Below are 22,339 nucleotides of genomic sequence, written 5' to 3'. Positions count from 1 at the left end.
CTGAGGTTCAACTGAAAGGAGTGTTTGAAGTTGGTGGCATGGAATTGACTTTCGGTGGCTGTTCCGGCAAGCGATGGAAGGTTTACAGGGGCCGATGGAGCTATTGAAGCTGCAAACGCTTGGCTTCCAAATTGTCCATGTTGGAATTGCGCACTCCCTCGCCTGGGGACTTCCAAGGCCACTCCAGACCAGGAGTAATGCATGTCGGTGGGACTCAAAAGGTACAATCTTATCAAACAGCGTCCTGAGGAGATCTCCTGGAGCAGTGTTGCGATAAGTCTCAAACATTTTGCCGCTCCCCTGTTGATACTCGAGTTCATATGGCGCTTACAACGCTCCTGTCCGGGATGCATGCTCGCATAAGGTACGCACATACTGTACAGGTAACCGTTCCCACATAAAATGTTGGAAACCTGCAGGCACGGCCCCTTTTCCGAAGAGTGTCGGACTTGCACTGAAGCGCAAAGTCTTATCGTCATCCATGTTAGCGATGGCATCTTAGCATAGCTACTCGCGAGCATTGTGTGCGTCCTTCGCGGGAAGCATTGCACATTCGGCAACTCATGTCAGCAGTCGGTAAGAGTTCTGTATACGGACCTCCTCCAGAGAATGTCTATAGGGCAGAAATCGAAGACGGCGGGGGGTAAGATGATTGCGAGCGAAAGCTCCAGGGACAAGCCTCCTGTTCCTGACTAGACCACATTCGATTAGATGCACGAGCCTGGGTTTTCGCCTGTGCGGAGCTCGCTTGTGGCGGTGGCTTCTCGCTGCTTTTGCACGGATGCGATACGTAGCTTGGCACAAAAGTTGGAGCTCAATCTCAACCTCACCTGTCCCGCTCGACAACGACTCCGCTACGCAACCGTTTGTTGTCAGGTCGACCTCGCTTTGCTAGGCATGTGCAATCAAGAAACGTCTCACCCGTGGATACAGTGTGATAGCAGTATCTGCCAGAGGACCGTCACCTTCCATCGCATCGCCAATTCCTCACGACTCGGCGCGTGCTGTACGCTCAGCGGCGCTGATCTCAATATCAGTGGCCAGAACCTTTCTGGGCGTTCCTCAAACTTTCGCTACTTCCGAACGCTGTCCATGTGGTCTGCCTTCTTGGATCCCGCCCATCTCGCGAACCCCGGCTCCTGCGCTATTTTGCCTGCTTCTTCCCGCACTAGACCCTTCCAATTCTTCGTACTTATGCTTAGCCAATCTCCACATGGCCCTCCTCAGCGCTTTCAGCCCGGCACATTCTCACGTACTAGGCAGTCTCTCATTTCTCGGTTTCATTTGAAGGGTATAGCACACCTGTCTGTGATGTTCTGGGGTGTCCAGCTGGCTCGATTTGGCCCTGGCTTGGCCGAATCTCGATCCCGAACACGAACGCGACCCAACACAATGCGCAGCCACGGAACGTCCAGCCGCGTATGCCATGTGTCTGACAGGCACACCTACGTTGCGCCTGACGCGGAGTGTTGCGCACACTTACCTGAATTGGTGGTGGGCTCTCGCGAAGACTTTGATATCTTCCATCGAGGCTGCAACTCTTTTCCGTTGTCTCTACATGTGTTTGTGCTTGCTTGGTCGCTGACCGCAGTCTCTCGTTAACTTCGCTGTTCTTTACTAATTTTGTGTGCCATCATGGCCACGTTCACTCGTTTCTTCATAGGCGCTGTCCTGCTGATCCAAGCTGGGATCGCAGAAGCAGGACTACATACTGGACATGGCCACCTCCATGGACGAGATCTAAACCTCTTCAGCAAGCGAGCTGCACAAGTTAATCCCACACTACCGGGAAACTGGACTTATAAATCATGCATGACCGATAATGTCAACAGCAGAGCACTATACGCGAAGGCTACCACGAGTGCAGACATGACCGAGACGAAATGTGTCAACTTTTGCGACAGTAATGGATATGCATATGGTATGTCAGCAGCAATTATATCCCGGACGGTACTGACATGATTGCAGCGGGTGTCGAGTACAGCCAAGAATGCTACTGCGGAAACGTCATATCTGTGTCCGGGAAAGCTGCTCCCGAGACCGACTGCAATATGGCATGCGCCGGTAGCGACTATGAGCTCTGCGGTGGCCCTAGTCGCCTCAATGTGTTCCACAACGGCAACCAGAAGATCGCCGCCCAAGGGCCTGCAACTAATGCTGGACCTCAAGGTTGGGGCTTCATGGGCTGCTACACCGACTCTGTCGCAGCCCGAACTCTCACGACCGGCGGTCAATCGGCTGGTGGTGGCGCAGTCCTGACGGTGGCCCTGTGTACCCAAGCTTGCGACCAGCAAGGATACAACATCAGCGGCGTGGAATACAGCGGCGAGTGCTATTGCGGAACCGGCTTCTCGAATGGTGGCAAACTGGCGCCTGATGGACTGACAGGCTGCAACATGGTCTGCAACGGCAACTCCAGCGAGTACTGTGGAGGACCCGATCGTCTTAATGTCTACGGCAAGGGTGTCCGAAGCACAATCGCACCAAACTGGGCTCTTGCAGGTTGCTACACCGACAACGTAAACTCACGGACCCTGACACATGGCGTGCCAGTCTTGGGAGGCGCTGCGAACATGAGCAACCCCAACTGCCAGAACGCTTGCTATGCAGCTGGCTATACCATCGCCGGAACCGAGTACTCAGGCGAATGCTATTGCGATAACGCACCAGCAAACGGTGGCGGTCTTGCTCCAGATGGCAATGCTCAATGCAACATGGCATGTAACGGAGATCCCACGGACGTCTGTGGTGGTCCAGACAGATTGACAGTGTGGAACTATATTGGTGGCACACCTCCTACCACAACCAATCCCGGCAACCCGAACCCTCCAGTCAACAACGATCCACCACCCAACAATCCCACGTTCGTTCCGAGCATGCCCACCGACGTGCCGCCTGGATGGCGATATAATGGGTGCTATGTCGACAATGCGTACGGACGCATCCTCTACCAGCAGCCAGATCAAGTCAATTTAACAGTCGAATCCTGCATCAGTACATGTGTAGCACTCGGAAAGCCCATCGCTGGTATGGAGTACAGCACACAGTGCTTCTGCGGCGATTACGTCTTGAACGGAGGCGCGCTCGCTTCATCCGACTCTCAGTGCGGCATGACTTGTGGGGGTAACAAGACTCAGGCCTGTGGTGGACCAGATCGCATGAGTGTCTGGTCGAATATCACATTCAACACCTACCCGCCACCGAAGCCTCAGACAACCGGCCTACCTGGCAACTTCCAGTACATGGGGTGTTTGACCGACATCCCACAACCTCGCGTACTACCATACGAAGTCATGTTCTACCAAACGAACCTTACAGTGCCCATGTGTTTGAAGCGATGCTCCGACTATGGCTTCAGTGCGGGTGCAGTCGAGTACGGAAACCAATGCTACTGCGGCGACGACAGCGATCGGGTCAGCGGGGTGTGCCATACCTGGCCGAGACGTCATGCAATACAGCTTGCATCGGTGATCCCACAGCCATGTGCGGTGGTGCTGGTGCCATGAACTACTACGTCTGGAACAACTTGAACACGTGGAACAATGCTACGGGCGACGCTGCTGGCCAATACAAGTACCTGGTTCCCGGCGTGGTAGTACCTTTGATCACCACAGCGGGCCGCAACGGCAAGGTCACATTCGTCGAGAAGTACGGTACCGGACCCGCCAACTCCAGTGGCGCCTACGAGCTTGATCTCTCTCTGGTCGACAAGTTTGACCAGGCCTGGCGCGAGCTCGATGGCCTCAAGACCGATGTCTTCTGCTCCGCAGGACTCACGCTCCCTGACAAGAAGGCTCGTCAGATCAATATTGGTGGTTGGTCAGCCAGCTCCCTCTTCGGCGTGCGTTTCTTCACCCCAGATGGGTCACCAGGTGTTCCTGGTGTTGACGGCTTCTCTGAAAACGTGGCGGAGGTCGGTCTGCAGATCGGCCGCTGGTATCCCTCGGTCATGCAGATGGTCAACGGCTCCATTCTCGTCCTTGGTGGTGAGGATGGCTCCAACGGTCCACCAGTGCCCTATCTGGAGGTGATCCCAAAACCAGCCGGCGGTGGCTTGCAGTACTGTGATTGGCTGCAGAAGACCGATCCCTGGAACCTGTACCCGTTCATGGCCGTCCTTCCCTCTGGTGGCATCTTTGTCCTCTACTACAACCAGGCGCTGATCATGGACGAAAGCAGCCTTGTCGCCACCAAGTATCTGCCTGCCGTACCAGGCGCTGTCAACGACAACGGCGCAGGTCGCACCTACCCGCTCGAAGGCTCGATGATGCTGTTGCCACAAAGCGCACCCTACACAGATCCTCTCACGGTCCTCGCCTGCGGTGGGTCCACGCAATATGCAGGCATCGCACTAGACAACTGCGTCACCCTACAACCAGAAGTTCCCGGCGCCCAGTGGACGATCGAGCGCATGCCCTCCAAGCGCGTCATCCCGTCTATGGTTGCTCTTCCGGACGGCACATACCTCATCATGAACGGCGCCCACCAAGGTGTCGCAGGATTCGGACTCGCCACCGATCCCAACCACAACGCCGTCCTGTACGACCCCTCCAAGCCCAAAAACCAGCGCATGACATCCCTGGCAAGCACGACGATCGACCGCCTGTACCACAACGAAGCCATCCTCCTCGAAGACGGCCGCGTCCTCGTCAGCGGCTCCGACCCCGAAGACACCCGCTTCGAGCAAGAGTACCGCGTTGAGGTCTTCATCCCACCTTACCTGCACGCTCTCAACGAGCCCAACGTCATCAATACCAGCCAGCCGTTGGGTCCCAATGTGACAATGCCAAGCCACGCGAACAACTTCACCTCTCCCTTCGCAGTCCCTGCTTCCACTGCAGCCCATACGCGAACTCAACCAGCTCTTCCAACTCCACCAATGCGGCGGCAGTCAATAACACTGCCTGCTCCGTCACCAAACGTCCCGTCTTCACACTCAACACCCAAGGCCTCTCGGACCCCGACGAGGACATCTCCTACGGCTTCGGCGCCCAGATCAAAGTCACCATGTGGTGCGGCACACCCGCCAAGTTCTCCCTCATGGGCGCCGTCTCGTCCACGCACGGAAACTCGATGGGTCAGAGGACTATCTTCCCTGCGTTCAGCTGCAGTGGGAACCAGTGCACGATCACGACGCCGCCTAATGGTCATGTCACGGGCGGACCGAATTGGTTCATGTTGTTTGCATTGGATGCGAATAATGTGCCTAGTTTCGCGAGCTGGCTGCGGATTGGGACGGATCTGGCGAACTTTGGGCAATGGCCGAATTTCTCGGATTTCCCGCTGCCTGGTCCTGGTAAGTAGGGGAGAGAGGGGGAAGGCGCATGTTCGAGGATAGATTGCATCTGATAGATTAAAAGGCTGCCGGCTTCTCGTCGCTAGGTGCTCACTTGGTGGGAATGATTCCTTGGGATGTTCAAACTGCATTTTTGGTCAGCTCGTGGTATTTATAGCGTAATGAAAGAGACAATCCATCGTGTTGGCTAAGCTTTTGGCCTACCGCGGTGCCGCTCATCCAAGGTCGAGTGCGTGATTCTATCACAATAGTAGCCAGCGGCACTATCCACCACATCATCCATACTGTTTCTCTCTTCTCCACACACCTTGTTCACACGCAGTTCTCTGCTGCCTTGGACCTCCATCTCAGCAATCCTCAGAGCCCAACCCAGCGCCTACCGCACCTCCGCTGAGGCTTGCGCTTGAGCTTTCTGCTTTGAAATATGCTATATTGGCACGATCAGCCCTTGAAGTGGAGCGCGAAATAACTGCCAGTCCCCACATCATCACGTCCGGAACACGGCTTGATGTCCGGGACAGTCAACAACAGCATCTGTGCCGCAGAGATGCTCATCCAGGTCTAGACCTCCTTTGGCCTTGTTCGGCGATGTACAGTCCTGGCCACCCTGTCGGAAGATATGTCTGCCCCGATCTCCTGTCGTAGCGGGGCTCAAATAGAGCTTCGATCGGTGGGTCGTCCCCCGGACGCGCAAATAGGAGATCGTCAAGGCCTCGCAAGTTCCACGTTTCCGAACGTCCAGGCAAGACGAGAGATCCCTCCTTGGTGCTAATCGAGACAATGGAGTCCTGTGCGTCACCGACCACACCCTTTTTGAAGTTGTAATCCTTTTTGAATTCGTCATACCGTACATGAGGGCGCAGAACTGCAATTGTCTGGATTGCCAATGACGTTATTTCACTAGGATCTGCAGTAATTCTCGACCATGGCATGTGGTCTGCAATGGGATCCACATTATCCGAGTCCCCAGGGTCGTCTTGAGGTCTGATAGTGAGGCCGACGTCTTCAGCCGCACTTTCCAGAAGATCGCCCAGCTTTGGCAGTAGAGGGCGCACAGCGTTCCACATCTCTGAGCCCACCTCGTGACTTGACCGCGCACAGATAAGCAGCCTCCGCATTTTTCTACGACAGGACGCATGATTCACGTACAAGGATCCCAGGGTGAAAAACAGTGGATTTAAGCCTTGAATCATACCCGCCGACTGGAAGTGGCCCAAGCAGAAAATGTGCGTAATGATCAGCATCACCTCAATGAACCATCTTTGTGGACGTCTGTGACTTTCGAGAACGTGAGTATCGCGCAGGCTGCCACTGAGTTGATGTTCTGCGAACCCGATCAATGGGTGCTGGGCTCTTTCCTCGGGGCCAGCGATCTCCACGGTGTGAACGAGTCGATGTTCTGCGGGTTCGATCAATGGTTGCTGTGCTCTTTCTTCAGGGAGGGCGATCTCCTCATTGTGACCTGAATCATACGAGGGAGTTTCTGCTGTGTCTAATGACGGATATATATCGTCTTCAGGAGATGCTGCATGTCGGAGCCCGCGGGTCGCTGGCCGTCATCGTTCCGACGATATGAATCTGATGGCTAGGCTCAGCCGGGAAGTTAGCACTCTGATCGTAGGTTGCAGTCCGTCGTGGTGTGAACGAAGATGGCTCCTGTCCAGCAGTCGTGCCTTGTAGGACTCTAGGAGGGCTCTTCTGTGTTGCATCGTCAGAAGACTCCTCAAGGCGATTCGCACTTCCGACGGACGTCGCCTTGCGGCAGCGCAACTGGATGAGGTGCCTTTTGAGGTCGTGCGGACGGATAAAGTTCCTTGAGCACCGGCTGCAAGGATGTAGCTTCGTTGCTGATTGCTGTTTATGTCTACGGAACATGTGTTCCTGCAGTCTGCTTGGTCGTTGGAATTGATCTTCGCACCCAAAGGGACAGATGTGCTGAGGCGCCATGGCTTTTCGCTGCCGGCCTCACAGAAGGACATTTTTGGAGCGTCGATGCAAGCACCGCAAGGCCAGGCAGTCTCACCGGGGCATGGCTTTATAGCAGTCGCTAGCGGCCACTGTACAGCCGGTTTCAGCCTGACGATGTGAGATGGCCTTGGCATCTCTACCGAGCTTTACGACCAATAGCAACGAGGTGAGTTGCCACCCAGGCTTGGCCCTGCCGGTACGCCAAGAATACGATGCCTTTGGGGTCGCGATAGCTCAGAGGCTTCGTGTTCGTAGTGTACCGGCAGACGGACACAGCCCTGCGCGCATCGGAGATGTGGGTCCCTGCAAAAGGTTTCCTGCATCGACAGACATGTACCGGTCTCCGGTACGCTGAATTTTGCATCTTTCATGGGCTGTGTGGGCAGTGGCGAAGAATGCTCACCATCTCCCACGACAGCGAATTCAGGCTAGGGCGTACCGCAATTGCAGTCAACCTTTACGATTGGCCAGGCACTTCATTTCACTTGCCGCCGGGTCAGACAACCGATGTGTACCGGCAGGTAGACAGCAGCGTACCAGCGACGCTTGCGGCAACGCACCAGCGACAGGATATTTGGCCGAGCCCATAGTCGGACTGATATGGACTATATATGCTGCCACCTGCACCGATCCGCCAGTGACCAGAACTCTTCGATAAGTTGCACTCAGTATCCTGCTCACAATTAAGCGCTCTGCTTGCAACCTCGACAGATCAACACCGAGTAGAGTCGGCACAGCCGTCATGACCGAAGAGGTCTTCTGGACAATCATCTTCGGAATCGCAGCGACGGTCATCGGCGTCATCACTGTGTGGCAGAATGCTCGGCTCATCGGCTTCCGAGCTGACAGTGAGTCCCTCGGTCAATCGAAACGACAGTACTGACCGCCGAGGCAGATCAGAACGGCACTGGCCCGAGAGATTGGTACGGACACTGACGCCGGTGGCAGAGTCGGCGCACTCAAGGGCGACAAAATAGAACGGTCGATTGTCGTCGTCTAGAATCCGAAGCGGAGCTTGTTATGCTCCACGGAGGGTCGAGCACACAACAGCAGAAGCACGGTAGTCCATAGAATCCAGCCACTGTACCCTCGTTAGTAAAAACAAGCATACAAAGACTCACTTCGCTTCTGCTTTCGACATCCGCATGAAACGTGCTTCGCTAGCACGGCTCGCAGTGTACAAAAGCTCTTGGGCTACTGACAGCCAGATTCCTAGCTCTGGCAGTTCGAGACCATAGCGACTTCGCCACCCCAGATTGCGGCCAGCAACATCAACGCATCAAACGCTTCGATTGCAAAGCTGACCATCGCGCCACTGCTTCGTGACAGCTCATCGACGCGTGAGTCGTGCTGGCACGTCTGTAGGAGCTTGCAATGACATCTGTTGACGCCATACTGAGCTTTCGGTACATCGTACCCTGGTATCAACAGACCCGATGGGTTACTCCGAGAACATGGATTCGCCTTCGACGTGGGTATTGGGTTCGGAGATGAGTGAGGACCTGAAAGCTCGAATGCGAAGAGAAGTTTGCGGAGAGCTACGGCGGACCGCAGTGTACTCACCTGTCACACGAGTTGCTCATTTCTGTCCCCATGCGCGATGTTCACAGATTTGACGCCTTGCTGGAGGCGTGACTTGGTTCAAACTGTGGCATAAGTGACTGGAGATTCTAGGAGGCTGTGCTAGAGGAATGGACTTTCTATTTCTACAGCTGTTGCATATGCAGGGTATCAGCATCGTTCCTTGCGGATAGTTCGATCTATAGCCTGTATTCTGCCTCCAATTTCTCCGGGCCTTCGCTGTTTTCTCTGCTTCTTGCCATGGTGGGCTTCCCGTAGTCGGAAGTCACCAAGCTCCTTCGTGCCAGCGCTGGCTTTGCAACGGATGTGGGTGAACGCCTGACTGTGTGTGTCCGGATCAGGGAGGGTGCGGGAGGTCTGAATCGTTTTCGCTGACCAGACCAGCAAGTTTGAGAAGAGCCTCACTCGAGCGTCAGATTGAGTCGGGGAAATGGTGCATCAAGGTCGTCGATTTGCTCGCCAGGGAGGACGCTGAAGGTCAGAATTTGTTCCACGAAGTGGCATCGCCTACAATTTTGCTTCCACTTCCTCAAAGTCCTTCAGATCGACGACCGGCACAGGGCCACGGCTGATCTCCAGACCGGCCTTCCATCTCACGACATCATTGATGACCACGGGAGCTGCAACATCGACTTGAGGCGTATTCTGGCCATTGACCTGTTCTTCGCCCTCCTGGGCGGCCGCTGGCGTGATTTTGAGAGCCATGAAGACCTGAGGAATTGCTTCCTCAAGCTGTGTTGACAATTGCTCAATTTGCAGTTCCCCGGCAGAGGCCTCCCTAGCTGCTGAGATGATGGACGCGGTTACGGCGGCTTTGTCTGTGATGTCAAGCTTCTCGAAAGCCGCGCTCAGGCGGACTTCGTCGGGTGTGACATTCGCGCTCTGCAACAACTGACCAGCCACCTCGACCAATTGGTTTCTCTGGTCCGCCGTATCCGGCGCCGGCTCCTCACTCGCGTCTTTCTTGGCCTCAAGGTGAATGGCCAATTTAGCCCGTCGGGGGGACTCTGGGGCGAGGTATTGAGTATAGAACTTGATGACGTCTTTCTTGGTGAGTTTGCGGATAGCTTCGACGTCCTGGTCGACCTGGAAGAAGGAGAAGTGCTCTGAGTTGATATACGTCCACAGTCGGCCCGTCTCTGAGTCCAGGTTCTTGAGTTTCTCCAGTCGTTTGGTGATCAAGCTGCGCTTGTGGCCCTCAAAGTCCTCCTGGCTCATTTCCTCGATGTAGCCGCGCATCTTGAGCAGAAAGGCGTCGCACCGTGTCTCTAAATACTCTGGGTTGCGTTCGGACTGTATGAGAATGCGGTAGCCCATCATCGTCGCGGCTGCACGTGTGCCGGACCAGACGACGTACCCAAGCTGTTCCTTGGTACGTAGTTGGTCGAAGCCGGGCTCTTCGGTGATCTGGCTGAAGAGCTGTAGCTTAGCGCGTAGTTCCTGGTCCATGACGCCGCCGACTTGGATGTAGTACTCAATGCCATGGTTGACGTTCTCTGGATCGGCTAGCTTTGTTCTGTAGACGGCGTTCGAGCCTTCTGGTAAGATCATGTTGCGGCGCAGCGCCCACTGTGAGGAAGGGAGAATGCGAGGGCGTAGCGTTGAATCGACGAGGGAGCCGAGCTTCTTGGCTTCGTCCTTGTAAAGATTGCCGTGGGCAAGGATCTCGATATGTGCTTGATTGATGAGTTGAGGGGCGAATGACTTAAGGTCCTCCAGGGTGATATGTGGCAGTTCCTCGGCATACTGATGTGTCATCCACGCTTTCTCATTCAATAACCACCGGGTGTACTCCCCGACGATGTGGTAAGGCTGTTGAAAGTCCCAATTCTTGAACTGCCGGGTCTTGCGTTCCTTGATGATGTCGAATCGATCTTGTCGCAATTCAAGATCACGGATCGTCGTCAAGATTTTCTCCAGGAGGACGCTGAGCTTGTCATTGTAGCCATGGACCAGCACATTCATGCCATATGGATCTGCAACTACATTGTACACTAGACCCGATATTTCTGCGTCGTAGGAATAAGACGTCAGGGCGTCCTTCACGAGGCTTGTGAAAAGAGAAGTCTTGACGTAGTTGGCCGGTGTAGCGTATGTCAGGCCGTTGCGGAGGAGAATGTTGACGTTCGCTTTCGGCACCCAAAACGAGTCATCTTTCTTCCACCACAAGCGCATCTTGTCGTCGTTTCGTAGCAGCTTGGGCGTCTTGACTGGCTCGTTCACGTCCACCTTCTCGACATCTAGCCGCGTTGGGATGAACTCGTTTTTGTGTGGTAGATGCAAGTCTGCAGGCCGCTCACTGGATGAAGCTGCCAATGCCTTTCGGAATTCGTCGTGGACCTCGACCGGGAATTTCTGCACCTTATAGTCCGTGCCATACCACCGTTCTTTCTCATTCCAGTCTCCAGGGAAGTCCTGAGCAACAATCATAAGCCGGAAGTTGTCGTCCTTCAGGAATTGCATGGCATTGACGATAGCCTTCGGATCGAACTTTCGGAACTTGCTGATGCCGCTCAATAGCCACTCTCTCGGCAAGGGTTTCTGCATAATACTGCTTGTGCCACTTGTGAAACGACTGGCGGGCGACTTTTGTCGGAATCGGAAGTCGACCTCCGCCATGTTCTTCATCTCTTCATGCATCCAGTCGACCGGCGGATCTTGCTTCATCATGCTGACGTACTGGAACACGATCTTGACCACGTCTCGATACTTCTCTAGACCTTCGGGCGTTAAGCTGATCTCGATCTCGAAGAATGCTGATCCTGGGCAGACAGTGTGATAGCCAGCAGACAGGCTGTTGGCAAGTCCTTTGTCCTTGAGGTATGCCAGGATGCTGCCCGGGCCCTCGTGACCGATCAGATGGCTAATGTACCGAGCAGGCTGTGTCTCATACATGTCCTCCTCGTCTTGCCACGGAAAGCTGATCTCGAGAGACCGCGACTCCATGACCGGCTTCGCGAAGATCTCGGTTGATAGCTCTTCCTTTGAAAGTGGCCGCTGATCGTCCCATCGGTTCTCTGGCAGATCTTTGTTCTTGACGCCCGAAAACAGTTCGACGACCCACTCCTCCAACTCGTCCAGCGACTCCCGGCCCAACACAACCAGCTTCATGCGGTTGGCGCTGTAATGCTTCTCGTAGAACCTTATGAACTCATCTCGGATCTTGACTCCTCGCTTCTCAGGGTCCTCCTTCAAGGTCTTCAAGTTACCAGTAGAGAAGTGGTGATACGGGTGTTTGGGATTGGACAATGACTTGGCCAGTTGAGACAGCCTCCACATATCATTCTGTAGGTTCTTCTTATTTTCGGAGTCCACCGCCCGCATCTCTCGGTCTAGGGTGTTCTCGAGGAAAAGCGGCTCGACGAAGAACTGCGCAAATCGATCGAGCGCGCCGTAAAGAGGACCTTTCGCTGCACCGTTCGTGACGCCATTCGTGTGGGTGCCATTTGTTGTCTGTTGGCCCTCGTTCACTGCGGCGCACTCGAAGAAGTAGTTGGTCTGTGTGGCGGCGGTGTAGGCATTCGAGTAGCCTGAATTGGAGGAGAGATATGAGCTGTACTCGTTTTCGACTGGATACTGTGATAGATTAGCATAGAGTCCTCCCTGCGCCTGTGCTGCTGTCCTACCTTCTTAGTGCCCATGAAAAGCAAATGCTCTACGGCGTGAGCCATTCCAGGCATATCCTCCTCATCGCTGAAGTTGCCGACATTGACATTGAGAGCTGCACTGGCCTTATCGGTCTTGTTGTCGTGGACCAGCAGGGCTTCCAGCTTATTTGACAGCTCTACCACTCGATACTCTCGATCATCTGTTTCAGGCTTCTCGAGTCGGTCGGCTATTCTCCGTACGGGTTGCATGACTGTAGCGAATCGTCTGGATGTTGCAAAGCACTGCGATAGTGGTGTATACGGCGCAGCAGCTCTCAAGAGCGGTCTCAGGGTGTTCGGATGTTCTTGTGCCAGAAGAGACAGTCTGTGGCAAGGGATTGACCACGATGGTGTGAGGAAGCGAAGGAGCCGCATATATCACAGAAAGAGGTAGATCTCAGAGGGCAGTGAACGCGTGATGACTGTGCCTAGAGACGGCAAAGAGGCAAGGCTGCGACTGTGGCGAGGAATTAGTGATTATGCCTGCCGCCTGCCGTTGTACTCGTGAAGGCAGTAGCGGATATCGAGAGGTTGGCCGTGTCAGGTGCTGTCAATAAGTGAGGACCTGACGATGCTGGGGCGGCCTCTGTCGAAGCGATCGAATTCTCCAACCGGAGCCATTCCATGTCAATGACGCCAAGATCCGCTCCACTGTCTTGCCTCCCCGGCATTGTCTAAATCTATAACTCTACTATCATGGTTTTCTTGTCTGCCGTTCTCAGAAAGGAGGCTGGTCACAGTCAGAGAAAGCTTCGGCGACATACAGGATCGCTTCGTGGCTACAAGCTAACAGTAATATCCGTGATGATCTGTACCACGTCTCGCGACTGGCGGTCCTCCGCATCCCCATCCCCGTGTCCCCGCCTGCGATGCTTGGCTGTCCGTGCTATCCCTGTGCTTCAACGAGAAGTTGGACCCGAACAGTGGACGCACTCCACAGGCATTGCACTCTCGTGACCCTAGCTGCCTGTGCCCTGGGTCCCATGACGCACGGGTTCTTACTCTGATCAACCCCGGCTATCATCAGAAAAGGCAGCGACCGCATCCACTGCAGCGTCCCCGGCAAGCACGTTGAGTCGCGTCCCTAAATTGCTATCGCCTAGTCCAGCTCGAATGTGGTCCCGGTCATCTGCTCAAGCAGACCCCAGACCCTGCTTGCCGCGGGTTTCGCATCCTCGAGCAGCTGATAGTTGGCAACCTGGCAATCATCCAAGTACGAGCCCGACCGTGCCTCCAACGACGGGTCCAACGCAGCACGCAGCTGGGTCGCGCATCCTTCTTGCAGGCTCTTGCGCACAGGCGGGACGAAATCTGCATTTTCCTTTTTCGCTGCCGCAAAAGCCGCCTGGCGCATCTCCTCGGTGATGTATCGCTGCAGAGGTGACTTGATCGAGCCAGGATTAAGAGCAAAGACCGATATGCCATGAGATTTTACTTTGGCGGAGAGCTCGGACGTGAAGAGGTTGAGTGCGGCTTTGGAAGTGCTGTATGCAGCGATCGGACTGTAAGTTGTGCCGTTGCCGTAGGTGAGGTCGTCCAGCGCTGCGAGAACATACTCGGCGTTGCGCACCGAGGCTGAGCTGCTGACACTGACGATGCGATGCTTGATGAGATTGGCCTTGAGCAAGAGGTAGGTGAACAACGCAGGACCGACAGCATTTGTGGCGAACTGTGTCTCGACGTTGTCGACTGATAAGGCATATGGGCATGCCATGATGCCAGCATTGTTGATCAAGACGTCGACCTGAACATCAAGGTCTTGGACGGACTGCGCGGCCGATTTGATAGAAGCTTGACTACTGAGGTCGAGCTGCAGGAACACTGTCTTTACGCCAGACGCTTCGACTCGGTCAATGACTGGTTGAAGGCTGCTTATGTTGCGACCCGCCAGGATCAGTAGACGAGGGCTGGCCTTCGCTAGGGAATACGCTGTCTCTGCTCCAATGCCGTCCACAGAGCAGCCAGTAATGAGGACTGTGGCATTGTTATTTTGTGCATGTGGAACTTGCTCCAGAACTTACAGGTTCGGTCTTTGACTTGGTCTTGGAATGCTTCGACGATCTCGTCGCCGGTCGTGTTGAACCCGAAATGTGCCATGGTCGCTAGAAGTGCTTTGAGTGCAGGAATGCACGACCTGTGGACAGATCAACGCTCTTTTGTATCATGTTGTTTCGCCCGCGGATTCAGCCGGCGTCAATCATGGCCGATTTCGAGAACCCTCGGTGTCGAGGCATTGGCTGGCTGATGTAATGGCCTTATGCAAGGCAACGGACTTGTTGTGTGAGGCAACCTCTAAACTCCGATCACTGCCAGGTCAGGTCAGCCACGCACACCGGGCTGGTCGTCCGCTGGCACAGTTGGGCCAGCGCGGTGAATTCAGAGGCAGATAAAGAAAACTGGTTCAATAGACTCGCCGTTCAGCAAGGAAGGCCTTCTACATTGCGTGATGAAACAAGCATAGGCGAATATATTCGCAAGCGACACAGACAAATCCGCGGGGAGTGCCTGAAACGGGTCAGACCTCCTGGACCATCCTACGGTAAGTCGATGTGCGATCGCATCGAGTACGGCTGCGTTGATAATCATCATGGATGTGATGGAGAAGTGATGAGAGCATGGCATCGAAACGCGTGTTGGTGAGGTGGGAAGACGAAGGCCGTGTAACCGGTTAACAAGAGACTCTTCGAGGCGGAGATTGTAGCAAAATCTCCGGGTGACAGCGTGGCCCTTGGTTTTCCTGCCACCATGAATTTCTGCCGCCTTCTCCAATCTCAGCCGGAACCTGGAGCAGATTGCAACCTGGCTCTCCCAATCTCTTCTTCACACAAATTCCTACATCACTGCCTCAGATCTCAGATCTCAGATCAATCCTTCCTGCAGCGTACAGAGACTTAGGACCGTCACCGGAGCCCGTTACCCGACTATCCTTCAAGATGCCGTCCATCTCACCGCAGATGTAGGTAGCAATCCAGTACTGCTCGTGCGCATGCAAAAGCTAACTTGTCCGACAGCACCAACCTGGCGATCATACTTGGTATGATGCAGGTGTCGAAGAGAATCCCGTTCGAAGATCCTCAGGTCTTGATGGGTGTCCGCGCCCTGTACATCGTGTCAAATCTGATCATCTTCGGCCTCTACTACTATATCAGCATGAAGATCAAGTCCAAGCGAGGTACGTTTGCTTGCTACAGAAGCAGTCTTGTTCTAATGTTCACAGAACTTACCACCCTCAAATATGTCGAGCCGGCCCAGATGGGATCTGGCGAGGACCCGAAGCTTGTCACGACCACAATCCAAGAGTACGATAGCCAGCAGGTAGCCGCGCAATATAAGCAACAACTCATGGGCGTCGCGATGATGGGCTTCATGCACATCTACCTGAAGTACACCAACCCGTTGGTCATCCAATCGATCATTCCTCTCAAGAGCGCCTTCGAGAGCAACCTAGTCAAGGTTCACATTTTTGGCAAGCCTGCTGTGGGTGAGCTCAAGCGACCATGGAAGGCATCCGGTGGCATGATGGGCATGGGCGGCAACACCGGTCCGGTCACCGACAAGGCATCCATTGAGGCGGCTGAGCGTGCTGGACGAGGTGGTGCAAAGGAAGAATAGATTTGGACAAGCATCAAAGATGTCAAATATTCCACAGAATACTAATCTGCTACATGGATAGAAAAAATGATCAGGGCCCGCCTCAGGGGCGCAGATGAACATGTGATCAGTTGTCGTTGCGTCGCCATCTCGTCGAACAAAGGTACCGTGCTTCGATCCATTATTACCGCCGCAGTCCTTTCGTTAATTTCCACCACCTTGGCCATTTCTCTGTCGGCAGCAACGGCACCCCGGGCGGAATAACGATTCACAGAAAGCAATGCCGCTTTGCCAGAGTGGTTGGTTCGCTATGATTGGTTCGGTGTGATTGTTGAGCAGCAGAACCCTGAGCGATTATCCAAGCAGGTGCAGCCTCAATCAGCACAGTACCATTGCTGGTGAATTGGTCGAAGCGGGCTGACTTGAAGCCTCTGTGTATAAGTAACTGTACACTCGTCCATCGATCCACGACAACGACCACATCTCAATTGTGAAACACACATCGGCCACTTACCGACTGCTCCTACTTATTATCGTGCGCGAATACTCCTTGTTCTTGCCAAGCCACTGGTTTCTGTGGACGGAAGCTGCCCCTCCCTGCCCGCAAAGACTCGCCTGCGATTTCTCTGGCGTCAACAAGTCCACGGAGCTTCAGATTGAACTTGCCCCACCATAATTTTGTTCTGCTGCTATCCAGCACTGACTACCTGATATCCCTATCCGATCCGACAACTACAAAAGCCATTCGGATACCTCAGATATCGACTGAGCTTTTCTTCTGATCTATTCAATCTCATTCAAACAGCACTTCAACTCGTGAGTCCTGACCCCGCAGCTCTACCATTCGAGTCCCCCGTCACGAAACTGCGCGTGCTCCTTCGACGTGTAGCAGCTGCTAATCTGCAACAGTACCACTAGCACTACTTTCAATATGGTCACCAAGGTTGGAATCAACGGCTTCGGTCGTATTGGCCGTATCGTAAGTCGATTGTGCCCGTCCTGTCGCCGTGGCCGCGGACGCTAATAAACATCCCACACAGGTCTACCGCAATGCGTGAGTCTAGTCAGTGCTGTCCATGACCCAGTCCTAACCCAGCCAGTGTCGAGCACGATGACGTCCAGGTTGTTGCCGTCAACGATCCCTTCATCGAGCCCAAATATGCTGTAAGAACCTCGCCTCAACAAAAGCAGACAACCACTGACCCAGCCAGGCATACATGCTGAAGTACGATTCCACACACGGTCGCTTCAAGGGCACCATTGAGGTCGCTGAAGATGGCCTCACCGTCAACGGCAAGAAGGTCGTATTCTACTCCAAGAGAGACCCAGCAGAGATCCCATGGTCAGAGACTGGCGCAGACTACGTCGTTGAGTCGACCGGTGTCTTCACCACAACCGAGGGCGCGTCCAAGCACTTGAAGGGTGGCGCAAAGAAGGTTGTCATCTCAGCTCCATCCGCTGATGCACCTATGTTCGTCATGGGCGTCAACAACACAGAGTACAAGACCGATATTCCCGTTATCTCAAACGCCTCCTGCACCACCAACTGCCTGGCTCCCCTCGCCAAGGTCATCAACGACAAGTTCGGCATGAAGGAGGGTCTCATGACCACCATCCACTCATACACTGCCACACAGAAGACCGTCGACGGCCCCTCAGGCAAGGATTGGCGTGGTGGACGTACCGCTGCTCAGAACATCATCCCATCGAGCACCGGTGCCGCAAAGGCTGTCGGCAAGGTCATTCCTTCCCTCAATGGCAAGCTCACTGGCATGTCGATGCGTGTGCCCACCTCAAACGTCTCCGTTGTCGATCTTACCTGCGTGCTTGAGAAGCCCGCCAGCTACGATACCATCAAGAAGGCCATCAAGGAGGCATCCGAGGGCGAGCTTAAGGGTATGCTCTTGCTTATTGCTGCTACATTTGAACTATTACTGACAAACCTAGGCATTCTCGCGTACTCCGAGGACGACCTCGTCTCCACCGATCTGATGGGCGACAACCACTCCTCCATCTTCGATGCAAAGGCTGGTATCTCCCTCAACGACAACTTCGTCAAGCTTGTTTCCTGGTACGACAACGAGTGGGGTTACTCACGACGTGTGCTCGATCTTCTCGGTATGTGTCATCTCGGGTGTTTTCGGAACGAATTGCTAACAGCTTCATAGCATACATCGCCAAGGTTGACGCTGGCAAGTAAGTGTGGAGTGAAGCAACAAGATTCTGACTTGCAAAGGAGAATTGCGGAAACGGAAACGGTCTTCATCGGATGAGGGCCGCCCTGGGCTGTCGACGACGACCAGGAATCCGAATGCCTAGCACAGTATTACTAGCAGGCCACCAGCGCCTTCCTGAATGAATAAGAGGCATACGATCTAAGTTTCCAAGCTTGATCTATCATCATCTACGCGTGCTTTGTGATTCTGACAAGGTCTGTTGCAGCTTAGAAAACGCAACGCAGACGCTTTGGCAGTGAATAACAGGATCCTGTTTAGACTTGCTTAGGTAACCCGTCAAAAGTCCGGGTTAATATGGAGCTCTTGGCGCGATCTGCGTGTACCGTACCTCGAATCCTCGATTGTTCTCCAATTCAACCGCGACCATTCACCACGAACTAACGTGCTTGTATACGGACAATAGCCCCCCCTGAGATCATACGAATCACGCTCATCATCTCGACGTTGATCTTAACTTCTTCAGCCTCCTAACTCTCACCCGGCGTCCGGCTCACAGAGTGACCAATTTCTGCGCGACGAGCGGCTAAACACGTAGCCTCGACAGTGGTCACGCTTTGCCTCCCTGCTTAATTCCCTTTGTATTCTGGACTTCAACTCTGTCTGCTTGCTTGAGCAAACAACTTTCTTTAGCCTCCTCCGGCATCAAGCACCGCCGCCAACATGGAGAGGCGCACTTCGCCGCGGCTTGATTCGCCAATGCCAGATGCTGCGTCTCTCTTGATACCCTCTTCATACGACAACGAGCTCTTCGCAACAAGCCAAACGCATCTGGGTTACAGACATCCTATGTCAAGCACTGATGCATCTACCGATGAGGAAGACGGCTATGACTCCGAATTTCCAGACACCATCTCCTCATCGATAGAAGACATGCCAATCGAAGAAGGAATGAAAGGGCTGGTTATTGCGCCCAAGCCGACGGGCGTTTGCTATGACGAACGCATGCGCTATCACTCCGAGGTCTCTGCTACCACTGGCGATAATGTTCACCCCGAAGATCCCCGAAGAATCTACTACATTTACCGAGAGCTAGTGGAGGCTGGCCTTGTTGAAAACACACCCGAAGTCTTCGCCAACCCTCCACTGAAGCACATCCCTTTGCGTGAAGTCACACGCGCGGAGGTCGAGCTCGTCCACGAAGTCGAACCAAGGAATCATTGGGACTTCGTAGAGTCTACCTCAGCCATGTCAGATGATGCGCTGATTGATCTCTCTGAGAACCCCGGAATGGACTCCATCTACTTTAATCAACTGTCCTTCTTAAGCGGCAAATTGTCTGCTGGAGGAGCGATCGAGACGTGCAAAGCCGTATTTGAACGGAAGGTCAAGAATGCTATCGCTGTGATTCGGCCGCCGGGTCATCATGCGGAGGTCAACAAGACGATGGGTTTCTGCCTTTTCAACAACTGCTGCATTGCAAGCCGCGTATGTCAGAAAGACTACGGGCAGGACTGTCGACGAATACTGATCGTGGATTGGGACGTCCATCACGGCAATGGCTGCCAGAAGGCATTCTACAAGGACCCGAACATTCTCTACATCTCTCTTCACGTCCACATGAATGGTGGCTTCTATCCCTCTGGAGATGGTGGTGCTATGGACAAGTGTGGAGAAGGCCCTGGTCTCGGCAAGAATGTCAATATCCCGTGGCCAAACAAGGGTATGGGCGATGCTGACTACATGTACGCATTTCAGCACGTCGTGATGCCAATCGCTACAGAATTCGAACCAGATCTTGTGGTTGTGGCTGCTGGCTTTGACGCTGCTGCCGGAGATGAGCTGGGTGGCTGTTTCGTGTCACCAGCATGCTACGCACACATGACACACATGCTCATGAGACTAGCAAATGGAAAGGTAGCTGTCTGTCTCGAGGGTGGCTACAACTTTAAGGCCATCTCAAAGTCAGCATTAGCGGTCACCAAAACTCTCATGGGCGAGCCACCTGATCGAATCGACGCAACACAACCAACGCCGAGTGCTGTGGAAACTGTTGAGCAGGTGCGGCATATCCAGTCCAAGTACTGGACGTGCTTGAATCCACGAGATCCGCCATACGACCTGACCGAAGGTACACCGCTATCAGGTGAGACTGGGACGGCCCTTGATCCCATCATATTTGACTGATTGTTTCAGACATCCTCCGCATGGCCCAAAAGGCCGAATTGTACGAGAAGTACCAGATGAACACGCTCAAGATCCTCCGAGACAGCGTCTCGAGATCGTTTGACAATCAAGTACTGGCGACGTAAGTCTCCCGTTGTATCCTCTTCCTTCCCGCTGACCTGCCCCGTAGTCCTCACTGGGAAGATAAACGAACCCTCCTCGTCATCTTCCACGACCCTCCCGATCTCCTCGTACCTGGCGGCCGCACCTCGAACCTTACCCCGCCTCACCTCACTCGCGTCAAGGACGGCGTCACCTCCTACATCAGATGGGCAGTCAGTCAAGACTTCGGTGTTATCGATGTCAACGTCCCAGAATACATCACACCAGCAGAGCCCACCGAAGGCTCAATAGAAGAACAGTACCGCTACTCCTCCACCTCGACTGACCACGCCCGTGTCGAGGGTGAGAAGCTCGCCAACTACATGTACACCAACTACATATACCCCAACGACCATGCGAACGTGATCCTCGTCGGCGTAGGCAATGCCTTTCATGCCGTTGCCAAACTCCTTTCCGAGACCGAAGACATACAAGAACACATCACTGGCGTCCTCGCATTCATCGCGCAGAACCCCGTACGACCAGTCGGCAGCACATCCAATCAGTGGCTGTTAGGATGGTACAAAGCAAACAGTCTAGTGTTTGTGACCGAGGAGCACAGTCTATGGAAGAAGGAAGGCAAGATCAGCAAGCGGTATGGTGGGATCAAGCCCTCGAGGGGAGGTGGAGCGAACGAGATCATGATTGTGAATCGAGAGGAGGCGTTTGAGTGGATGGCGGAGAAGGTCAGGGATCCGGAGGAGACGGAGGACGAGATGGAGGATGATGCCGATGGTAGACCGGGTGTTGAGAGGACCGAGGTGACGTTGAACCCGAGTATGGCTGCAACGATGGAAGCAGATGCAATGGCGACAGTCGAGTCTGGCATGGGTACCTACGGCTCTGGATAGCTTTCAAGGTTCTGGGGAACATGGGCCCGAACGACATGGTACCCGAGCATGCGTCATGGCCGGGCGTTGCACTCTCATTCTGTGCATTGTTGGATGGATACACGAATGAAACGCATCGGCGCCCATTGCTCCTGCAATTCAACCGGGAACAACCCGCAGGTGTGTAGGAGCGACAGTTCGAGCATCACAGGTGGCAGTTGCGGTCAGGTAAAGAAATGCGGAAAGAGCACCTATCTCCCGAACTTCACGATTCACAGCTCTCTCAATTATTCGAATTACCCTACAGGCTCATCAGTAAGAGGGTCAGTTCATCTTGAAATCACCTCGTACCACCATATCGGCAGCCGTCAGATATGGTACTAGTGGAGACGCAGCGCCGTTGAGTTTGTTCAGCTCAGCTCCAGGCAACGAGCGTTCCTCAAGCGGCCTGAGCTTCGTCTTATTTCTTCTCGCTGCCGCTCGAATACATCATCGATCGAACATCACATTCGTCACATCCAGCGACAGCGCTGGGCCGAAAAATCAGCCACGACGGCTCGCTTGCCTATCTGAGCCAACCAGTATCTTCGGCGTCATCCTGTCCGGTCACTTACGCCCAGTACTGATGAATATGGCAGCCCATCACGCAGTGTCGAGCACGACACCTCTACTTCCACAGCCCACGCTTATGGGGATACCGTCCGAGTTACGTATCAGAATCCTCGAGTTTTTTCTTCCGACAAGCCCACAAGCGCACCAGACCCTTTTTAACGAGGTTCGCTCACGCGAGTTACAAACCCGAAGACCACCCAGGCTGTCAGTTGATGTGCTTGATCGCGACTATGGCATTGAAGTCGCTGACTATCGACCTCTAGCAATCCTCCAAGCCTGTCGACGGGTTCGTCATGAAGGTCAGGATCTGCT

At 54.1% G+C, this 22,339-nt stretch overlaps 8 protein-coding genes across 8 annotated transcripts; 5 read left to right on the top strand and 3 right to left on the bottom strand.

The window, feature by feature from the left end:
* Window positions 1-1,635: 1,635 nt before the first annotated feature.
* Window positions 1,636-5,304, top strand: AB675_9920 (putative fungistatic metabolite; the record flags this gene model as incomplete). Its single annotated transcript, XM_018150498.1, has 4 exons — window positions 1,636-1,921; window positions 1,969-3,413; window positions 3,443-4,764; window positions 4,842-5,304. The coding sequence occupies 4 exons, from the start codon at window positions 1,636-1,638 to the stop codon at window positions 5,302-5,304; spliced, it is 3,516 nt and encodes a 1,171-aa protein (XP_017995310.1).
* A 543-nt stretch (window positions 5,305-5,847) lies between these two features.
* AB675_9919 (uncharacterized protein) lies at window positions 5,848-6,363 on the bottom strand (the record flags this gene model as incomplete). Its single annotated transcript, XM_018150496.1, has 1 exon — window positions 5,848-6,363. The coding sequence occupies one exon, from the start codon at window positions 6,361-6,363 to the stop codon at window positions 5,848-5,850; it is 516 nt and encodes a 171-aa protein (XP_017995313.1).
* A 1,643-nt stretch (window positions 6,364-8,006) lies between these two features.
* Window positions 8,007-8,200, top strand: AB675_9918 (uncharacterized protein; the record flags this gene model as incomplete). Its single annotated transcript, XM_018150495.1, has 2 exons — window positions 8,007-8,112; window positions 8,160-8,200. 2 exons carry the CDS (start codon window positions 8,007-8,009, stop codon window positions 8,198-8,200), a joined length of 147 nt encoding a protein of 48 aa, XP_017995298.1.
* Window positions 8,201-9,352: 1,152 nt separating this feature from the next.
* AB675_9917 (putative zinc protease) lies at window positions 9,353-12,702 on the bottom strand (the record flags this gene model as incomplete). Its single annotated transcript, XM_018150494.1, has 2 exons — window positions 9,353-12,421; window positions 12,472-12,702. The coding sequence occupies 2 exons, from the start codon at window positions 12,700-12,702 to the stop codon at window positions 9,353-9,355; spliced, it is 3,300 nt and encodes a 1,099-aa protein (XP_017995340.1).
* Window positions 12,703-13,591: 889 nt separating this feature from the next.
* Window positions 13,592-14,589, bottom strand: AB675_9916 (Short-chain dehydrogenase TIC 32, chloroplastic; the record flags this gene model as incomplete). The annotated part of the gene is made up of 2 exons (XM_018150493.1): window positions 13,592-14,466; window positions 14,514-14,589. The coding sequence occupies 2 exons, from the start codon at window positions 14,587-14,589 to the stop codon at window positions 13,592-13,594; spliced, it is 951 nt and encodes a 316-aa protein (XP_017995289.1).
* An 836-nt stretch (window positions 14,590-15,425) lies between these two features.
* Window positions 15,426-16,104, top strand: AB675_9915 (Inorganic phosphate transport protein PHO88; the record flags this gene model as incomplete). The annotated part of the gene is made up of 3 exons (XM_018150492.1): window positions 15,426-15,448; window positions 15,504-15,664; window positions 15,710-16,104. 3 exons carry the CDS (start codon window positions 15,426-15,428, stop codon window positions 16,102-16,104), a joined length of 579 nt encoding a protein of 192 aa, XP_017995292.1.
* A 910-nt stretch (window positions 16,105-17,014) lies between these two features.
* Window positions 17,015-18,283, top strand: AB675_9914 (Glyceraldehyde-3-phosphate dehydrogenase; the record flags this gene model as incomplete). Its single annotated transcript, XM_018150491.1, has 7 exons — window positions 17,015-17,062; window positions 17,124-17,137; window positions 17,184-17,247; window positions 17,295-17,519; window positions 17,721-17,979; window positions 18,031-18,201; window positions 18,252-18,283. 7 exons carry the CDS (start codon window positions 17,015-17,017, stop codon window positions 18,281-18,283), a joined length of 813 nt encoding a protein of 270 aa, XP_017995271.1.
* Window positions 18,284-18,980: 697 nt separating this feature from the next.
* AB675_9913 (Histone deacetylase clr3) lies at window positions 18,981-21,436 on the top strand (the record flags this gene model as incomplete). Its single annotated transcript, XM_018150490.1, has 3 exons — window positions 18,981-20,403; window positions 20,454-20,565; window positions 20,614-21,436. The coding sequence occupies 3 exons, from the start codon at window positions 18,981-18,983 to the stop codon at window positions 21,434-21,436; spliced, it is 2,358 nt and encodes a 785-aa protein (XP_017995296.1).
* Between the last annotated feature and the right edge of the window lie 903 nt (window positions 21,437-22,339).

The sequence above is a fragment of the Cyphellophora attinorum genome (assembly GCF_001299255.1).
Source record: "Cyphellophora attinorum strain CBS 131958 chromosome Unknown Contig41, whole genome shotgun sequence".
Classification (NCBI taxonomy): domain Eukaryota; kingdom Fungi; phylum Ascomycota; class Eurotiomycetes; order Chaetothyriales; family Cyphellophoraceae; genus Cyphellophora; species Cyphellophora attinorum.
The sequence above is the reverse complement of the archived record's forward strand: the minus strand, read 5'-3'. Positions and strand labels throughout refer to the sequence as shown.